The sequence below is a fragment of the Diadema antillarum genome, unplaced genomic scaffold (genome assembly GCF_040938485.1).
Source record: "Diadema antillarum isolate AM-2024a unplaced genomic scaffold, OU_Dant_1.0 seq00000005_RagTag, whole genome shotgun sequence".
Taxonomy (NCBI): Eukaryota; Metazoa; Echinodermata; class Echinoidea; order Diadematoida; family Diadematidae; genus Diadema; species Diadema antillarum.
Window position 1 is genome coordinate 319,248 of NW_027271127.1, and position 19,694 is coordinate 338,941.

The 19,694-nt window shown below is 36.7% G+C and overlaps 1 protein-coding gene across 2 annotated transcripts in view; it reads right to left on the bottom strand.

The window, feature by feature from the left end:
- LOC139724934 (cytoplasmic FMR1-interacting protein 1-like) overlaps window positions 1-19,694 on the bottom strand; it is an 83,749-nt gene that overhangs the window by 36,314 nt on the left and 27,741 nt on the right. Inside the window, exons 5-9 of one of the 2 annotated variants that reach the window (XM_071636055.1) lie at window positions 9,840-10,021; window positions 7,397-7,622; window positions 6,478-6,582; window positions 4,400-4,633; window positions 717-824 (exon numbers count right to left, since the gene is read on the bottom strand). In XM_071636055.1, the coding sequence (XP_071492156.1) occupies window positions 717-824; window positions 4,400-4,633; window positions 6,478-6,582; window positions 7,397-7,622; window positions 9,840-10,021 (855 nt within the window). Of the gene's footprint in view, window positions 1-716; window positions 831-4,399; window positions 4,634-6,477; window positions 6,583-7,396; window positions 7,623-9,839; window positions 10,022-19,694 lie in introns of both variants that reach the window. The other variant, XM_071636054.1, reaches the window with a different exon arrangement.

Here is a 19,694-nt window from a genome sequence, read left to right on the forward strand (position 1 = left end):
ACCATTTGCGAGAAAAGTGAAATTGTAACATTTTCATCTAGCGAACCTTTGACCTTTTGACCTTTGACCTTATGACATGAAACTCTCTCTGGAGAATCTTTATGCAGTAATACATGTCGACGCTAAGTTTCAAGAAAATACCTTCAGGCATTGCATTGACATGGGGGAAATAGCAACATATTTAGCATTTGACCTTGACCTTTTGACCTTTGACCTCTTGCCAATGTCACTAAAATCTACTCTACTAATTGCCCTATCATACATCATCCTTGGACCAAGTTTGGTGAAAGCTGCTTCATCCAGTTTTGAGTTGTCATGTAAACAGATAAATTTTAGGATTTGACCTTGATCTTTGAACTTTGACCCCATTCCAATTTCACTCAAAAACTAATCAATTAATTGTCCCATCATACATCATCCTCAAAGTTTGGTGAAATTTGCTTGATCCAGTCTTGAGTTATCGCGTAAATGGATAAAATTTCTTGATATGACCCTGACCTTTGACCTTTGGCCGATTTCACCCAAAATCTAATCAAGGAATTGCCCCATCATACTTTATACTTGGACCAAGTTTGGTAAAATTCCAGTCAATATTACTCAAGTTATCGCGTAAACGAATGCTGACGGACGTACGTACGGACGGACGGACAACCCGAAAACATATATGCCTCCGGCACCACTTCGTGGCGGAGGCATAAAAATCACCAGTGTCTTACCATCTCTGTTACAAGTGCTGTGAGATTTGAAAGGAGTTGCAGTCCCTCTCTTGCCAGGTCATAGATTGCTCTGCATTCCTCATCACTCTTTTCCTTCACTTTCTGATTCTGCTCCTTTTTGGACATACATAAACAAAACATATACACTGGTAGTTCCTTTATACTTGATTTTGGAACATGAGTATTCAAACAGGAATATTGTTAGAAATAACATGTTCTGTGCACTGTTCCAATCTCATTCTACCTCTTGCACAGTAATCATACAAATGGCAATATCTACATATCATTACATAAACATACAGATGTAATCTTTGATACATCTGCACATTGTGTTTCATGATCTTATTTTTTCAAGGTTTTCATGAAAAACAAAGATTTGATATGTGCTAAAAGATGAATTTGAGATCAGCATATCTCATCATGTGTACATACAGTACCTTGAGTACACTCAGCAAAGAAAGAAAGTAAACTTTTTTCAAGTTCATATTTCTCATAGAAGGTTAAGATAAAAATCACTGTATCATAAATAATAATAATAATAATTGATATGATTTATATAGCGCCAAATCCACTCTGCAGAGTGCTCTAGGCGCGGAAGGAAGAGAAAGTGACGAAGTAAAAGACATACAAATATCAAGTACATGTAATGAGTAATCAAATTGAGGCTTTAAACAAGTGAGTTTTTAGACTGCTTTTAAAGGAGTCTGATGAAGAACAATTTTTAACGGCTGAAGGTAGGTTATTCCATAAGGTGGGAGCAGCATGGCCAAAGGCACGTGTGCCCCATATTGTAGTGAATCTTGGAATTATCAGAGAACCGGAGTTGGATGAGCGTAAAGATCTAGCAGGGATGTAATTATGGAGTAAGTCAATGTTATACTGAGGAGCAGCGCCCTGAATGCAATGAAAAGTCAAAAGTAAAATCTTAAAAATAATGCGATCTTTGACTGGTAACCAATGAAGTGATCTCAAAATAGGGGTGATGTGAGTGTGCTTCTTGGATAGTGTGATGATGCGTGCTGCCGCATTTTGAAGCCTCTGTAGCATGGAGAGCTGAGTTTGTGGTAAGTTAAATAAGACAGAGTTTCCAAAATCGAGCCTAGAGGATATCAAGGCATGGACTAATTTTTCGGTAGAAGAGCGGTTCAAATATTTTCTAATGAAGCCGATATTACGAAGTATGGCTATCATCCAGGAGGTTTTATACAAAGAGAAATTGTACGCACAAGTGAACACATGTTTTTGTCCTCCAAGGCACAAAGGTAAAAATTGCAGAAATTGACATTTTGTTATTCATTTGCAAATGCACTCCAAGGCAGCAATGACCACCTAAGACCAATTTAACACAATGAGAAACTAGATTGAAAGAGCAAAATTAAGTTTTTGTTCCCTTAACCCTAACTAGGCCAGGGGGGGGGCCTCCGAGGACCCCCCTCGACGTTCCGCACAATGTATCACTATTGCGAAAAGCTATCGCCGCGACGTTTAATGACTTTTTTCTTTCAAGTCTCCCGTATCTTTTGACACCAAATTTGCGATGCCCGGGCGTGCGGTTTCCAAGTTGCGCATACATAAATACAGTCAAACCTGTCTATAGCGGCCACCCAAGGGAAACGAAAAAAGTGGCCATTACAGACAGGTGGCCGCTATAGACAGGTTATCCAACTATATGTGTGAATTGCCTATACATGTACATGTACATGTGCCATCGTTGTATACATCTGTAAGTACTTAGCACGGTGTACATGTACGAGTATGCGTACGTATGCACACGTGTGTTTCATGCATTGAACAATGCCCGTGTTTATGAAATTGTTGCACAGTAGCATGTTGTACAGTCGTGAAGAAAGCTTTAACACTAGCGCATTATTATGACTGAATAAGTGATGAATGCAGCGGTGGCGATCACTGAACGTTGGCCATAGATCACTGACACGGCCACAAATCAGAAAAACATGCTGAATTACCAGCTCTGTGGCCACTATAGACAGGTTAAAATCTACCGCGGGAAACAAAATTTGCGGCCGCTGGCCGCGTTAGACAGGTGGCCGCTTTATACAGGGTCTTTAACTGGGCTTTTCTCTCGGGGGGATTTTTCAGTGGCCGCTATAGACAGGTGGCTGCTATAGGCAGGTGGCCGCTAAGGCAGGTTTGACTGTACATGCATGTCAGACCAAAAATTGCTCAAAAACCTGAATTTGTGTACAATTTCAATGCAAACTGTGCTTACAGGCACATTTCATAAAAGCATGATTATTTTGGGGTTTTATTGATTAAAATCAATTAATAACATATTTCCTTTTTCGGAACAATGTCGCGGACAAATTTCGTTGAAAACACAATGAAAAACATACAGTCGAAAAACAAGGAAATACATTTTTAAATTTAAAAAAACAATAAAATACTTTAGAATTTTTTTTTGATGGCACAATTTTTTTCTCTGACATTTGCTAAGGACACTAAAGAATATTTACACAAAAAAATGTGCCAGTTTTGAGCTTTATTTAGTGATTTATACCAAATTGTCTGATTTCATGCATCATTATGCATATATTAGCATAATTTAGCATAAATGATAATTTTGTGAAAAATTAACTTCATGGTACTTTAGATTACGTCATAGGCAATGTGTGTGACAATTTTCGTTGCGATCGCGTGATCGACCTAGTTAAATCTCTTTATATCCTCAAACAAATCCAAAGTGGGAAACTAAAGGGGGGAAATAAGAATTTTCTGTCAACTCAAACTCCAAATGACATAAGGAATAAGCCGCAAAGCTGATAAACAGGACATAATTTCTTTATTTCATGCTTTTGATTACGAATTGAAGAATTCATGAGAAAAAAATCAAGAACAAAATATCATTTTTGCGTTTCTTGCATTGAAATAACATTTCAAATTTCTACCATTTTTGTTAATATTGCTTCTTCTCTAATGTCATTTGAATTCAGATTTGACAGAAGATTCTTCATTTTTTTCTATTATCTTCAGCCTTTCTTCATCTTGGGGGGGGGGGGGCTACAAAGACATTGTATAGATCATAGATTTATTTTTGCAAATCAATTCATGTTCATATTGTGATAAATTTGTCTTTTGTTCTCATTGTTATGTACATGCAAGAGCACTTCCACATGATTGACAACTTGTTTAGTTTTGCATTTTTTACTTTTGCGCCTTGGAAAAGATGAGTGTAATGTTTCCCTTGTTATTCACCTACCAGGTATCAAATGGCTTCGATATCCAAAAAAGTGATAATAATAAAAGGTGACAGGCCACGTCTTTTATTGGGATCTCGTTTCACCTTGTTTTTGGATATCTCAGCCATTTCAAAACCGATTTTCACCAAATAAACTTTTGATACCCCTTAGAATTGCATGCTCTTTGACATTTCAAAGAGTGGTTTCTAAATATCTCGCAAAACGTTAAAAGTTAAATCCTCACCTCAACCACAACTGTACAGTCCCTTTAACATGGTACATCAAACATTAATATTTTGGCAATATTTTAAGAGAAATACAAACTTGGAAAGTGTTTACTTACTTTTTTTTGCTGTGTGTGTATATACAAAAATGTATATACAGATTTAGAAATCTGCAAGCTGCTAAAGGCAAGGAAGCCGGAAAAAAAAATACATCAAAATGTAAGACAATGCCTTACAGCATACAGCATCTCTGATGACCTACCTCAGTGACCTTCCCCTGGGGATGTATCTTACTGTACTTGACCAACTGTGCCACATATTTTGTGTGCTTGTCTCGCAAATCATCCTGTTGCTGCAGAAGATTGAACTGTGCACCAGAGGCTGAGATATTCTCACTTTTCCAGAATGACTGGTGTGTTTCATAGTTTGCACATCTCTTGACGAAAGACAACACAGAGATCTGGAGGTCTCCATACAGAGGGACCACTTCCAGTTGCTATGGGTGAGAACATTGACAGTAAAGGACACCGAGATGTGATCAAATTATACAGGGTGGAGAGCACATTGGGGTCACGTAAGGTTATTTCACTACTAATATCTAGTATTTTATGTCTCTGTCAGGATTTATGGCTCAATTCTTTCTTGTCATGCCATATGATTACACACCATGTTTGAGAAGTGAAGATTTCCCCTAGACTGTAGCAACATTGGCTCAAAATTCTCTATGCATATCCCGCCTACCTATTTTCACGTTGCACGTACCTGGTAATGGTCACTATCACTATGCATGTATTATAGCATACCAGTCTATGTTATCACCAGGAATTAGATATTTGGTGCAAAGCACATTTGAACCCCCCAAGTAGAATTAAAACTGTACATTTCAATCAATGCTACAATTAAGATTAATGAAATTCTTGCATCAAGATTTTTCTATTGCAACTGATCGATAAATTGCCCTACATTGACATACAATGTAAATAAGTGCGATAAGGCAATTTGTAAATCACTTGCAATAGAAACATCTTGAACACAAGAATTTTATAATATAATTAAACATGCAGTGCCCGCTGCATGCTATAAGGATCAGAACCAACACTGGCTGTTGGGCAGAAGCTTGGTGGTCGAGTAGGTAAGATGCCTGTCCGGTGATCAGGAGGTCATAGGTTCAAATCCTGCGCGAGTATGTACGCCCAGGATTTTTCATCATGGCTAGTACTATACTGATTAATTTGGTGCTTTTTATGTCAATTTAGGTCAATTTGTCAATTAGTTGCAATGCTACAATGTTTATGTGCTCTGGTTTCAGCACAGGGGAGTGCAATAATCATTCTTTGTGTGTGTGTGTGGGGGGGGGGGGAGCAATGTATAAATGAAATAGTTTGACTGCAATACACAATCCACAATTCAGTGCTATAAAAAACGAAAGTATGACTATAAATCTAAATACCAACCATGTCTTAAGGTTAAACTCTCATGAAACAAAGAAAAACACTTCCAGCACAAATATCACCCTAGCAGACAATCATTAACACAAATGCATAAATGCAAATACACTTTGTATACTAATTTCATGTGATGAAGTACCTTGTGTACTTCTGATTATCATCAAATAATAATCACTTTCAGAGATCTTAGTCTGGGCAATTTTCATAATTTCTCATCATGAAGTACATAAATCAACAACTCCTATTTAGATTTGTGGAATTAATTGTAGTCCTTGAGCAGAGAAACCAATACTCTGGAAACCCAAAACAAATTACACTGAACAAGGAAGCAGCTTCACTTTACAAATAGATGAGTGGGGCCTAACCATAGGAATGTGTTGGGAGGCTCAAATATTTCAGAAATGTAGCAATGCAATTCCATTACAATACCCCTCGCTTAACAAGGTCACCTGTGTAGAATTAATGCATGCTTTCTTCTTTTGCTCTGTTTCTTTGAGCCCCCACTCATGCATTCTTATGGTGAAGCTGCTATGTCATCATCCTTGTTCATTGTGATTTGTTATGAATTTTTAAAACATTCTTATTCCTTATCCCAATCACTATAAATTCTCAAAACTCTGTACCCAGTATAACCAATTTACAGTTGTTCCAAAGTAAAAGTCTGAAAATCAGCCGGAGTTCCCCTTTGTGAACTGCCCTGGCACTGACCTTCTCTGCTTCAGTTTGCTTTGATTGTGATTGTCAGAAACAATAAAGGCACTGACGAAAAATGCTATGGTCTATTTAATTTGAAGCCGACTACCATACCATCTACAAAATACAGAGCTTTTGCTTGCAGTCACACAGGACCGCACAACTATATTCTTTGGAGGTGTAATTCCATATTCCCTACCTTGAATATCTTGTCTATCTTGGATAGACTGATCCTGTTTTTCTGGTCCATCTTGTAAATGCTGTTGTTCTCATTGTCCATCAAGAAGAGTCCGATTGCCATCACCTGTACAAGCACACATATCACATTATGGAATCAATAATAGTTCACAAACTAAGGAACGCTGCATATTTCATTTGACAAAGTGAACATTTATGAGTCATTGAGCCAACAATGAGAGTGAAAGTTGGACCCAATGTCTTGAAACTTACAACTTTATAACTTGAAATAAGCTATATCCTGTGAAACAACCATATTTTGTTACTGTTCACCATTTATACTGAAGAACAAAACAAAGAGAGCAACTGCATACTAAATTTCAGGACAAAAAAAACTTTGGAAATAAAACATGTAGTGGACCTCCAGGTTCGAATTCAAAAAGGTAGTGTAATTCAATATTCTTATAGTTAACTTGTAGTCCATGGATGAAAGCATTTATTGAGTGGGCATACCTTGCCTTCACAATTGAATTTAGACTAACTGTGGCAAGGACATGCACCCCAGAATCTGATATTTCTTATTTACATATAATACATGAAAAAACAAACAATGCACACATTTCAGTTACTACGTGCTAAAGGAATACCAGTAGTGAAAATTATATAAATTGTTTGTGACCATGATATTGTATTTGTATTTCTGACAAATTACTCAAAGTTCATGGAATCTATCTAAATGACTGGGATCTGAAAGGGGATATAAGACCAGCCAACAGCTGATTTAGGTAAAGACAGAAAATGACATTAAACACTCCCAAGAATCCGTCATATCTGGAAACAACTTTGTTTATTTCTTCAAGCATATAGTTAGAGCATACACTTGTAAAAATGTGCAATTCTCACCTTATATTTCTTTATAAGATCACAAGTGCACTACTCACCTTAACTAGAAGATGTTTCTCAGTGGGCAGGACATACTGCCCCTTGTTAAAGAGTCTTACACAGAGGTTGACCACATCAGCGATCATCTCTTCATAACCCTCAATTTTAAGCAAGGTGGTCTTGAGATTCAAGGTTATGGCCTGGTTGGTAGCCAAGAATAGGGTCATCTTCCCAGACTCTTGCACAGCATTCACATCTATGTTTGATCGCAGGAAGTTGGCATCTCTGAAAAGGATCAAATGCATTATAGGTAAGCTACACAGCTGCTGTGCTCTTTATGAACACATTGTATATTTCTATCTAATACCACATAACTCATAAGTAATAATGTGGCAAATGGAATTTCCATAATGATTTTGGCACATGTTTATACTGCCTTTTAATAGCAACAGGATGAGAGGCCTCATTGCCAAAAATCAATATCATATGAATAGTACATGATCTTTAACAGTCTACACTAAATGAAATGCACAACAAAGGCATAATTAGCCCAAGTGAAGTCTATTTCATCAAGGCATCTGTTTGTCAGTACTGCCACAATATTTTTTCTGTCATCAACTAGATCAATAGGATTATGTCTGCAAAAATGGCTCACCTGTCTTAAGTATTTACACATAATGCAATGTATGCTCAAATAAAAGTCTGAGCAGGACACAACAAGGGCAATCAGCTCATTTCAATTTATTTTTTCTGCACCGTGTTTCACCGCCATCACGTGATGTAAAAGCGCCGAGAGATGAAACAGTACATTTTACTAGCACAGCCACAAAACTCCCCGTCCCACAGTGCCTCAATCCTGAAGTGTAAACTCACTTAACAGTAGGTCTATCAAATTTGTGGACCCAACAATTTTGAAACAATAAGCACTGAATACATCCATATCATTATAATGCTTAAATAGACGAAAGTCTCACAGAGAATTTATATACACGATAAAATATGCAAATGCAATGAATCATTTCTTGATTTTCTCTTCACAGAAATCAGTTAATGTACAGTTTATTGGTACGTGTTTTTAATGCAAAAATAGACATGACAAAGTCTCCCTAAGCCTGGCAGTCCCCTTTCAGTGGCAAAACAAGATTGTCATGTTCACTACAGAACTTCAGAGGTCATTAGTTCTCATGCCCTACTTGTCATGCCTGGTGAGAAGAAACTGATGAGACATTTAGTAGGTGATATTTTGCATATCATGTCCTTGATTGATGGGATCCTATCACAACCATTGTGCTGTTGAGCAGTGACTGCATTTTGGAGGGCCTCTCCTCTTGTCATAGATGCACAGATTGAACAGACTGTGTCTGAGCACGGGGGTATGATGCCCATCTGAACAAATCAAGATCCTCCCATCCACCCAAGGGATGATACATGCCAAGTTTGGTAAAAATCTGTCATGGGGTTTTCAAGATGAAGCTGAAAATGTGAAAATTGGGTCCCAGATAAATTGGTCCCCTTCCCCTCCTGGGCCCCGGGGGTGTCACCCCCACATTCGCCATGAACAAATTTAAATCACTTCTAGTTCTGGAGTACAGTGCATTGAGGAATTGTGGTCTAACGGAATGTCATGAGGTTTTTATTTTCCCCGAATTTCAAGAGTCACATGCTATTTGCGAAATTAAAGACATGGGAAAATAATGACTCTGATCCCAATATGAATGTGATGTACACATACATTTCTCCATACAGTACAGTACTCCACGATTGCAAATATAACCACTTGCAAAATTGTCGGCAAGTCCCGATTCGCCAAAATTCAGAATCGCTAAATATATGGCATTAATCAACCTTTACCTGTTCAAAATTTGATTTTTATTTTAGGTGTAAGGTGAAGAGGAGAGACGATACATTACTGTGTATGAATATATTTGAGATCCCGCCCGCATGCATGAGTTAAATCTTTAAAGTGACTAAGTGCTTACAAGATTCTGACACGAGATAAAGCTGAGAACGTACCACAATGAAGACCTGAGTAAGGTACAATGCATTGGGTGGGAGAGGTGGGCAAATAGTCTCTCCTCTTTGCCTTACTCATAAAATAAGATAAAGATCAAAAGAATGAATTGAACATGTGCGCATGGGTGGGATCTCACATATTCTCATATATATGCATGTAATGCGTAGTCTTGACATTGAGACTTACAAAATAAAATATGACATTTTATGTAATGTTGCATGCACCTCCAATTCCTACTTTATTGATACATTAGTTCTGTTTTTATGATAAAAAGAATGCTGAATAAATGATGTCCACATTTGACAAAAACCAAAATATATCCATATGTTCTACATCATTGATGATGATCACAGGTTGCCTGAAAAGAAGGGCATATTTTTGACCTCCTTTTTTCTTTAAACAAACTAACCAACTAATATTATGAAAAATAATATATTAATACAAAATACAATTTCTATTTCTTTTTAAAAATACCTATTTGCTCTTACCTGTTGTAGGCCGAGTTGTCATTCCTGACACTGGCTTTGCTGTCCTTCAAGGCATCAAGGACAGCAAACATGTTCATAAGACGGCCAAGCGTCAGGAGGTAGCTCTCAGAGACAAAGTCATTTCTCTTTTCAATATGGCAAAGACGACGAAAGTCCTCACAGAACTCATTGATTGCTCTTTCCTATCAATATAAGAAAGAAAGCACTAATCATTTACCTACAAGTCTATCAGCTTCAAAGTATATTCTATCTGTTTGAACTATGCTCCCACTTTGTTTCCTTGCCTACAAAGAACAACTGTACATGGGTGTGAAAATTAACGAGGGAAACAAGTGTGATACTTGTTACCGCTAAGTACAACCAAATTTAGAATGCTAGTTAGATTATAAGCCATACATGTGCAAAAAATATTTCAGAAGAAATCTTCGTACACATGCCATATTTTCTCAGTAACTGATACTAACTAATTAATAGAATTGCATCATGTAATAGTTGTTTTAAAAAAACTGTCATGTTTTAATTACAATGTGAGTATTAAGACGATATATTGTTATTTACTTCAGAAGGGGGTGAGACAGGTTTTGTACACAGCATTTCAAAGCTCTTTCAATTGCAGTAGGTCTTGTGTGAAGAGCCCAATGCTGTACAGACACATTTTATCAAGACTGGTAGCCATTTTTTTTTCACCTAATGGTCTTGAGCAGTGATAAGTTCATTGTTGCTGATAGATGTACTGCAATTATGATGTGAATGAACAATCATGAAACTGAGCAATCAGTATTTACAAGGATGAATTCTTTAATAGCAACCCTCATCAAGCCTGAATCACAACTAACATCATCATAATGCACACCTTTGATACAATGGACTTTCACTTTTCTGTCTTTGAGGCCTGCAACTTCTCATTATTTTGCCTTGGCAGCTAGTAGCCTGAAAGTACTGGTCACGATAATGCTGTAATATTCTCTGACTTGTGACATGGCCAAATTTCTATCATCACAAAGGCATAAATAGCAAAAGTGATTGGCATAAAATGGTAATTCCCTGTTGATGTTTGGAAAAGAAAAACTAATGTGTATATCCTGCTCTATGTGACACAATGGGTAGTGAGCATGCCTGTGACAGTGAATAGATAGCACATGTCCTTTTTTTCTTTTTCACTTCCTGAATAGGGTTGGATTTTAGCCTTCTCTTGACGCTCACGCATATGCAACACTGCACAATATTTGAAAATGTACACAATGTTGACTTTGAGAACTGTTTTGAGGAAGTTTGGCATGAGAAATGGGAATAGGGAAGCTGATAAAGTATGTCATACCAGACACTTAGTGTAGAAGGCGGAAAGCACACAAGAAATCTTGGACAGGAGCCATATAGTAAAAAGAGGGATTGTCCAGACCTTTAATCTCACTGTCAGTACAAACACACGGTACAAGCTAATAGGTAGATCTGTTTTTACAATCTGCCTCTGTGCATAATCAATTCTGGATTTTATTGAAGAGTTGAATTGAATACCCAACTGGAAGTTGCATGACGTTTGGTGTTTTTGTCATGAAAACTTGAACAATTTGCCTGATCTGCTGCTTGTATTGTTCATCTTTTCTTTTTGTTCAATTGATGTAATTGCAATAAGTATAAAAATTACAGAATCTGTACTTAAAGACAGCAGTGCTACTATCAAAACATAACCAAAAAACAAAACAAAACAAAAAAGGTTAGATTCCTATTACGTGTCATTAGGGACTCAATCACTCACCCACTTTTCACTTTTCCTTTTACTTTTACCCACAATGTCCCTCTCGACCCAGGTGTATAAATGGGTACCTGGCAACGCTAGGGTAATAATAATAGTAGGGCCCTCTGGTAGAACAGTGGCAACACTGAAGAGGCTACCCTGGGTAAATAAGACCATATTATTATTATTATTATTATAATCACACAAATTTAGAAGACAAAATGGCCTCCAGTGAAGGTTGTGATATATTTTGAGATGATCACAATAAAATTAAAGAGGGCATTTTTTTTTTAAAGTTAATGTCTACCATTCTTATAAATTGATTTTCTGTATAAACTGTCATCACTCAGCATGCCATTTCACTCAATGATTTAGATCTAAGATAAGTGAAAGTAAAATAAAACTTGCCACATTATCTGTGTGACAATCAGTCAAGGAACACTACTTTGGTCCCACAATGCATTGTTTGCAACATTGTTCAATATATTTTGTTGAGACATTACATTATCAAGTCAGTTTTTATGTAGTAATCTTCATTTCTGTTTCATGCAGTATAAAGGATGTGTACAAAGTCACTTTGAAAATGTTAACAACATAGAATATACAGCATTTATGATTTTTAATGTACTTTCCAACTAATTATGACAGAAAGTGCAGAAAATATTTGCAATATTTCAATGATAAATTACTGTGATTAGGTGATGACAATAAATACTTCTTAATAAAAAAATACAAATCTTCTTTTTCATTAGATATTTGCTTACACTACCAGTCTATCACAAGGTGATTTACAAAAAGGTAACTCCCTAGCCTTTGAAGTCTGTCATTCTGATCTGTCTATCAAAAAGGGCTGATGACATTGGCCTGAATATTCTGGTGGCAGACTATTGGCCCGAGACACAGATGGGGTAACTTGATTGGTCCAACTGATTATACTGGACAAAGACAATGAGGGTGGCATTATGTGGAATGGACTGTGTTGGAAGTGTATGCTTTGGAAAGGTTTGTGATGACAGTACGTTTGAATTGGTATTTCTCTCCAAGCAAATGTAACAGTTAAATAACAGTAGCATTATGACAAAATAACAGACAGCAGCCGCAGACGAGGAAATGATTCTATCACACAGAATTACCAAAAGCATTAAAAAAATTGGGGATGTTCCCACTGCCCTGAATGATGCCAAAATTCCCTTTCCCTCTTTCGGGTGAAGGACTGGACGACTGGACGGAACATTGTAAGCATACACATACCTAACATACCTAACATGACCGCACCTGTTTATATACAGCTGCTATGGACGCTAAATCGCCGGCGGGTTTTGAGGAATGTTAACACAAACGGCTCCGTACGCCTTTTGTTAGCTGAACTTGTGAACTTTTGATTTTGCAATAACCGTATTAATCCTTCCCAGCAACTTGTTATGTGTTATGTAACTATATAAGTGTTATGTCCGTATGAAGTGTACTTTTTGTTCGAACACCGTAAGATCGAATCACAAGATATGTGTATGTGAATTGTGCGATAAGCAACGTCATGAGACATGCTACATGTCAAGCTGTTCGCTGCACTTAAATCCAAAATGTTATATTTGTCCTTCGTGTATCTCAAACGAATTGCCATTTAACCACATTCTTGAAGATGATGATTTTCACAGAGAATTATTCTCTTTTTTTCACTACTCTAGCAGTGATATCTCATTTGAATCAGGTCTTGACTCCCACGTTTTTGATGTGTTTGGCATGAATAGTGATGATAATGTTTCCATCAATAATCTAGAAAGTCCATGCAATTATTATTTCAATGACACTTTCAATCACAAATTTCTGAAATGTCAAAACGAGGCTGTGTTCTCCCTATTTCATTTGAATGCTCAGAGTTTGTCTGCAAAGTACGAATGCTTAACCGACTATCTGAGTAGCCTTTGCCATAAATTTTCAATTTATGCTTTCACTGAGACTTGGTTTAACTCGAATGTGTCCTCCCTTTACAATATGCCAGGTTATTCTTTGTTACATAGATCACGTGAAGGAAGAAGAGGAGGAGGGGTTTGTTTCTATGTGGAATCTAAATACGTGTTTAAGGAAAGAGATGATTTGGTGTTTTGCAACGAATATACAGATACTTTATTTATTGAAATTGATATGAAGCACGCAAAGAATGTTATAATTGGTGTGGTGTACAGAGCTCCAAATTCAAACCCTAGTGATTTCAATGGTATGCTAGAAAAGTCTTTGAAAGCTATTGCCATGGAACACAAATTATGTTACATTGTTGGGGACTTTAACTTCGACATACTTAAATACTCTGTGAGTTCATGTACAAGCGAATTCATGAGCGTAATGTATTCGCACGGTTTGTACCCACTTATCACCAAACCTACCCGGTTAACAGCGAGATCATACACTTGTATTGACAACATATTTACCAACGTTGTTGATAAACCAGCGACTCCAGGAATCCTTTTTTCTGATGTTTCTGACCACTTACCAATTTTTCAATTTACAAAATTTGACAAACAGCACCAACAACAGTACAGGCTCGAAAGTCACGATCAAAAGCCACTTTATGAAAAGTTTGATATGAAAGAGCTCTCTCGGGAATTATGCTCAGTAAATTGGTCATTTATTGAAAATGGGAGTGATGTTAACTCCTCGTATGATAATTTTCTTGAGACTTTCACCAAGATTTGTGATAAACATGTTATCCAGCGTGCATCACTCAAGAAGACCAAAAAATATACTATAAGAAAGCCGTGGGTAACAAAAGGAATATTAAAGTCAATCAATAGAAGGCAAAGGTTATATTACAAACATATTCATGTTCCCTCACGTAAGAATGAAGTTGTGTATAAACGATATAGAAACAAATTGAATGTGATTCTACGCGAATCAAAACGACTTTATTTTGCAAACTTGATTGAAAGAAATAGATCAAACCTTTGTAAAACATGGAAAATTGTAAATGAGATTTTGGGGAGAAGTAGCAAATCTGAATTGCCACCTTTTATTGAACTTTGTGGTCAAAAAATTGAAAATCATAAAGAAATAGCAAATGTTTTCAACCGGTATTTTGCGAATATAGGACTCTCAATCTCAGAAAACATTCAAAGTTGTCCAAAGCATTTTACAGATTATTTGAGCTCGAAACCATCAGTTTCCATTTTCTTCTGTCCTACCAATGAGTCGGAAATAGCTGAAATTGTGAAAGACATGAATTGTAAGATTTCATGTGGTCATGATGGTTTTAGTTCTAAATTTGTAAAACAAATTATCCATTATATTGCTCGTCCCCTGGCTCTTATATTCAATCAATCACTATGCTCAGGTAAGGTCCCAGACTCCTTCAAACTTGCAAAGGTAATTCCTGTTTATAAGAAGAATAATAAATTTTTGATAGAAAATTATAGACCAATTTCTCTTCTTCCAACTTTCTCCAAAATAATTGAACGCATAGTATATAAACGTTTGTACAAGTATTTGTCCGAAAATGACCTTCTCATAAAAGAACAATTTGGTTTTCGGCCCTCCTTTTCGACCGAAACAGCATTGTTACACACCTTGGAACAAGTCATTTTATCCCTTGAAAAGAAAGAAATTCCCTTGGCTATGTACATTGACCTGAGCAAAGCGTTTGATTCACTGGACCATAACATACTCTTGCACAAGCTAGAACACTATGGTATTCGTGGTGTGCCTCATTCTTGGTTTGTTGATTATTTGAGTGGCAGAGACTCCAACCCCAAGCACCTTCTGATCTGGAGATTCTCCCGCCTGAAACCCCCAGCAAACGGGAGACCCAAGTTTATGTGTGCGAAGCGTGAAGTTCCTTGGGTTATAGATGCTCTCTGGTGCTATCTAAGGCTTATTTTTGCAACATATGATAGCAACAAGTAAGAAATCCTTTCCAACTGGAGACATTGAGCCAGGGCGGGAGAAATTAAATCTCAAACGGGAGAACGGGAGATTTTGCAAAAATGGGTTTTCGGCGGGAGATCTCCCGTCGAAAACGGGAGAGTTGGAGTCTCTGGAGTGGACGACAACAATACACCAGTTTTAACGGTGCTAAGTCGGACCTCATGCCCGTATCTTATGGCGTGCCCCAAGGTAGTATCCTTGGCCCTCTTCTCTTTTTGATTTATGTCAATGATGTTATCAATTCATCGAAAGTTTTTCGTTTTGTAATGTATGCTGATGATATCAATATTATATATTCACATTCTGATCAGAAAATCCTTAACCAAATTGTTAATGAAGAAGTGCAATCCTTATGCAACTGGTTCAAGGCAAACAAACTACAAATGAATATTAGTAAAACGAAATACATGATTTTCCAATCTTCCAGAAAACAGATACAATTTTGTCCAAACTTTTCTATAAAAATTGATAATAACGAAATTGAAAAGGTTGCCACAAGAAACTTTTTAGGGGTATATATTGACGAAAAGTTGTCCTGGAATGACCATGTCAATTATGTTCATGGAAAAATAAGTGTTGCACTTGGTATGATGTTCAAGCTTCGTTCGTTAATCCCGAAAAATACACTGTTCATGCTTTACAATGCCTTTATCTTGCCGTACTTAGACTATTGTAATCTCGTCTGGTCAGGGACTAGCCAGCGACAATTAGATCGGCTAACGGTCCTCCAAAAGAAAGCCATTCGCCTTTGTACAAATTCCCTCAATCTTGCCCACACCCCTCCATTATTTAAGGACTTGCAAACGTTAAATTTTCGAGACAGAATTTCATTTAAACTTGGTATTTTTATGTATAAATATGTTCGCTCCGTCTTGCCAGATATATTCAATGATTATTTTTCTTCTCATGCCAAGAAACATTCTTTCAATACTAGAAATAAACAATGTTATATTTTACCATTTTATCGTCTGAAAATCAGTCAGTCCAACTCTATAAAGTACAAAGGGGCTAAATTGTGGAATTTGTTAAGCATGAAACTGAAATCTGTTAACACATTGAATCTTTTTATGACTCAATATAAGCAGCTTCTTCTTAATCTGTATTGATTAATGTTTATGAATGAATGATGAATAATTGTGCAATTCCCATACAAACCTTTGACAATTACCCTGCATGTTTGTTTGTTTGTTTGTTTTTTATTGTATAGTATAATATTGTATTAGTTCAGTTGTTGTTTTGTTTCCTGTTCCCTGTCTCTATCATAATGTATTGTTGATTTTGTAACGGCCTCTAATTTAAGTTCTGTTTTGATATATATATGTTTCATTCAAAACTGTGATTTTAAACTATATTGTAAAGGAAATCTCCATTTCCAAGCCCTAGGCTTTTGCGTGATTTCCTCCTTTGACTCACACATCTATGTAAATATTTTATATGTGATTTTATGAAATGAATAAATTGAATTGAATTGAATTGAATTAAAGGGGATTTAAGTAAAACCACACTTCCTCAATTCTGACTTTTTGTTTTGTTTTGTTTTGTTTTGATTTTTTGTTGCTTTCAACTTTTTTCTTGAGGAAATTTTGATTTTACGATTTTTTTCTTGCCTGCCAGGTTTGTCAAATCAGGAAGATAGTACTGGACAAATATAATGTGTTATGATGGGGCACATTTCATGCCTAAGGGGACATTTGGCTCCCCACTAGAAAACAGGGCCTTTCAAATGGCTCTTTTTTGTTTCTTTTTATGTGTCAATTATGTGATAAAAAGCCTTTCATGAAGAAGCTATGTGATACCTTTTCTAATTTCTTTAATCAAGATATCTCATGAGAAAATAACTCTGAATGTACATCCTGCCAACATCAAACTTCTTTGAGCTTGCTTGCAGCATTCACCTGCACAAAGTTTGCCCATTTTGTCATGGCACATTCATAAACACAAGAGATACTTTATCCCTCCAGTACTTTTTAAAATACATCACAAGGTTATTTTTGCAATGCAAATTATAACATTTTCTTGTCATGCCACTTTCCAATACATATTCATGCCTTTACTGTTGAGGGTAATATTACTCCCCCTGCCTTCTGAAAGAGAAAAGTCGAGTGTTCTTTTGTTATGTTATGTGAGAAAAATGGCAATATGTTGAATTTTCTTTATTCTTTCTTTATATCGTTGTACACATATGACATCACAAGCTAAATAGTCTTTTCATCCAGCCGTGACTGAGTAGAAACTTCAAAAATTCATAATTTTTGAACGGATTGTCCGATTTTCCTCAAACTCCCACTGACATGTTCTACTAATATTGCTGCATTCACTCAACCCACATGTCTATGAAGGGGAACTTGTCCTTTAAGTACTGCACTCAAAACTACTGATCGTACTGTCCATCACCTTAAATGACATTTCAGGTACTGTTCTTCGGTAGTTTGCATCCTATTTAGTAAGGAGTGGTCATCACATGACCAAGCAGAGAACAATAAGGATGGCTATTAAACATCCCTCTAAATTTTAGAGGCTCGCTCTCTTGGCTTTCTCTAATAAAATTCTGCCTAGGTGGTAGTTTAGCTTCCAGCATCTTGGTATGTTCAGAACATGTTAGGGTATATATCTCGTGGATTATTTAGATCTTTATCATTAAAAAAGAAGAGAGAGAGAGAGAGAGAGAGAGAGAGAGAGGGAAAAAAAAAGGAGTCAGCAGCATGTCGGTAGTAGCAAGTACTACTATGTTTCCACTACAGAGCTTTAAAATGGAATAGCATACCATGTCACATTAGACTGAGCATGTCCTTCCCTTGATCTATAGCTTCAGAAAATCTGAAGACATACTTATTTGTATTGTAAAAAAAGTGAAGTATTGTTTAACGAGACATGAAACTCGTCACTGAAGACGAGTTGGTGATACGCTGGGTTGATATTAGATACAGGTCATCCGTGGTTGACAACGAAAAGAATGTGAATATAAAACGTTATCTGGAAAGAGTAAAAAAAATAATCAAAAACAAAAGTGTCCTGCGAGCATCGATCCCTCAAATGCGTGCACGCGAAACCGTTACTCTAAACAGGGGGAAAAAAGTCAATGCCCACTCAACAAACATGGCCGCGTGAAAATGTATTGTATTGCTAGACGGCAATGTAGCCTTGGAACGACTGATGGCGCTGTGCCATTTCTGGCAACTGGGAAAAAATACGTCCCGTAGACATAACACGTAAAATCGACTGCATACCTTGCCTTTATAGGGTGTGTACAGTTCTGGTCGAGGTCAAGATTTAGCTTTTAACATTTTGCGAGATATTCAGAAACCACTCTATGAGATGTCAAAGAGCATGCAGTTCTAAGGGGTATCAAACGTTTATTCGATGAAAATCGGTTTGGAAATGGCTGAGATGTCAAAAAACAAGGTGAAACAAAGAGATCTTAATAAAGTTGTGGCATGTCGCCTTTTATTATTAGCACTTTTTTTGATATCTCAGCAATTTGAAAACCAATTTTCATCAAATAAACGTTGAATCCTTCTTAGAATTACATGTTCTTTCATATTTCATAAGAGGCTTTTCATTATCTCACTTAGGAGTGTTCAGAACATGAATCCCTACCTCAACCAGTACTGTACAGTCCCTTTAATCACAATTTTCAGTGTGATGACGTCATCAAATTACAAAAAAAAATGACATAGACTTGAAAGACAATTGTTCAAAGTACAACATATCTGCCGTCATTATACACTATGATCAGTTTGACGAACTCAACCTGCAAAAATTTGCAGCAGTCGAAGCAATGTGGTCTTCAACACAAAACAAAGGGATATTGTATGTGTGTGTGTGTGTGTGTGTGTGCGTATGATGTGATTTCTACATGGAAGAAGGTGTAATTACTCCATTGAAGAAAAAAAGTAAAAGATAGAAGTACATGTATTTTGTTTTGTGTTCTTGTGGGGCTCGAACCCACGCGTGTGCAACTTCACGCCAGAGATGTTGTCTTTAACCTCTCAGCTATACGTCTTGATGAGGAAAGTGAGTGGAACATAAGCTTGCCAAAAGGTAATTTAGGAATCGTTTTGACACATTCCATTCTCATTTTCAAATTTCAGCTGCAAAATTTTCAACCTAATGGGGAGATCTGAAAATACTAAATGCATGATTACTGCAACATATTGTCTGAACTACAACATACTTAAGTTTCAGAGGAAATGGAGCAAAATCAG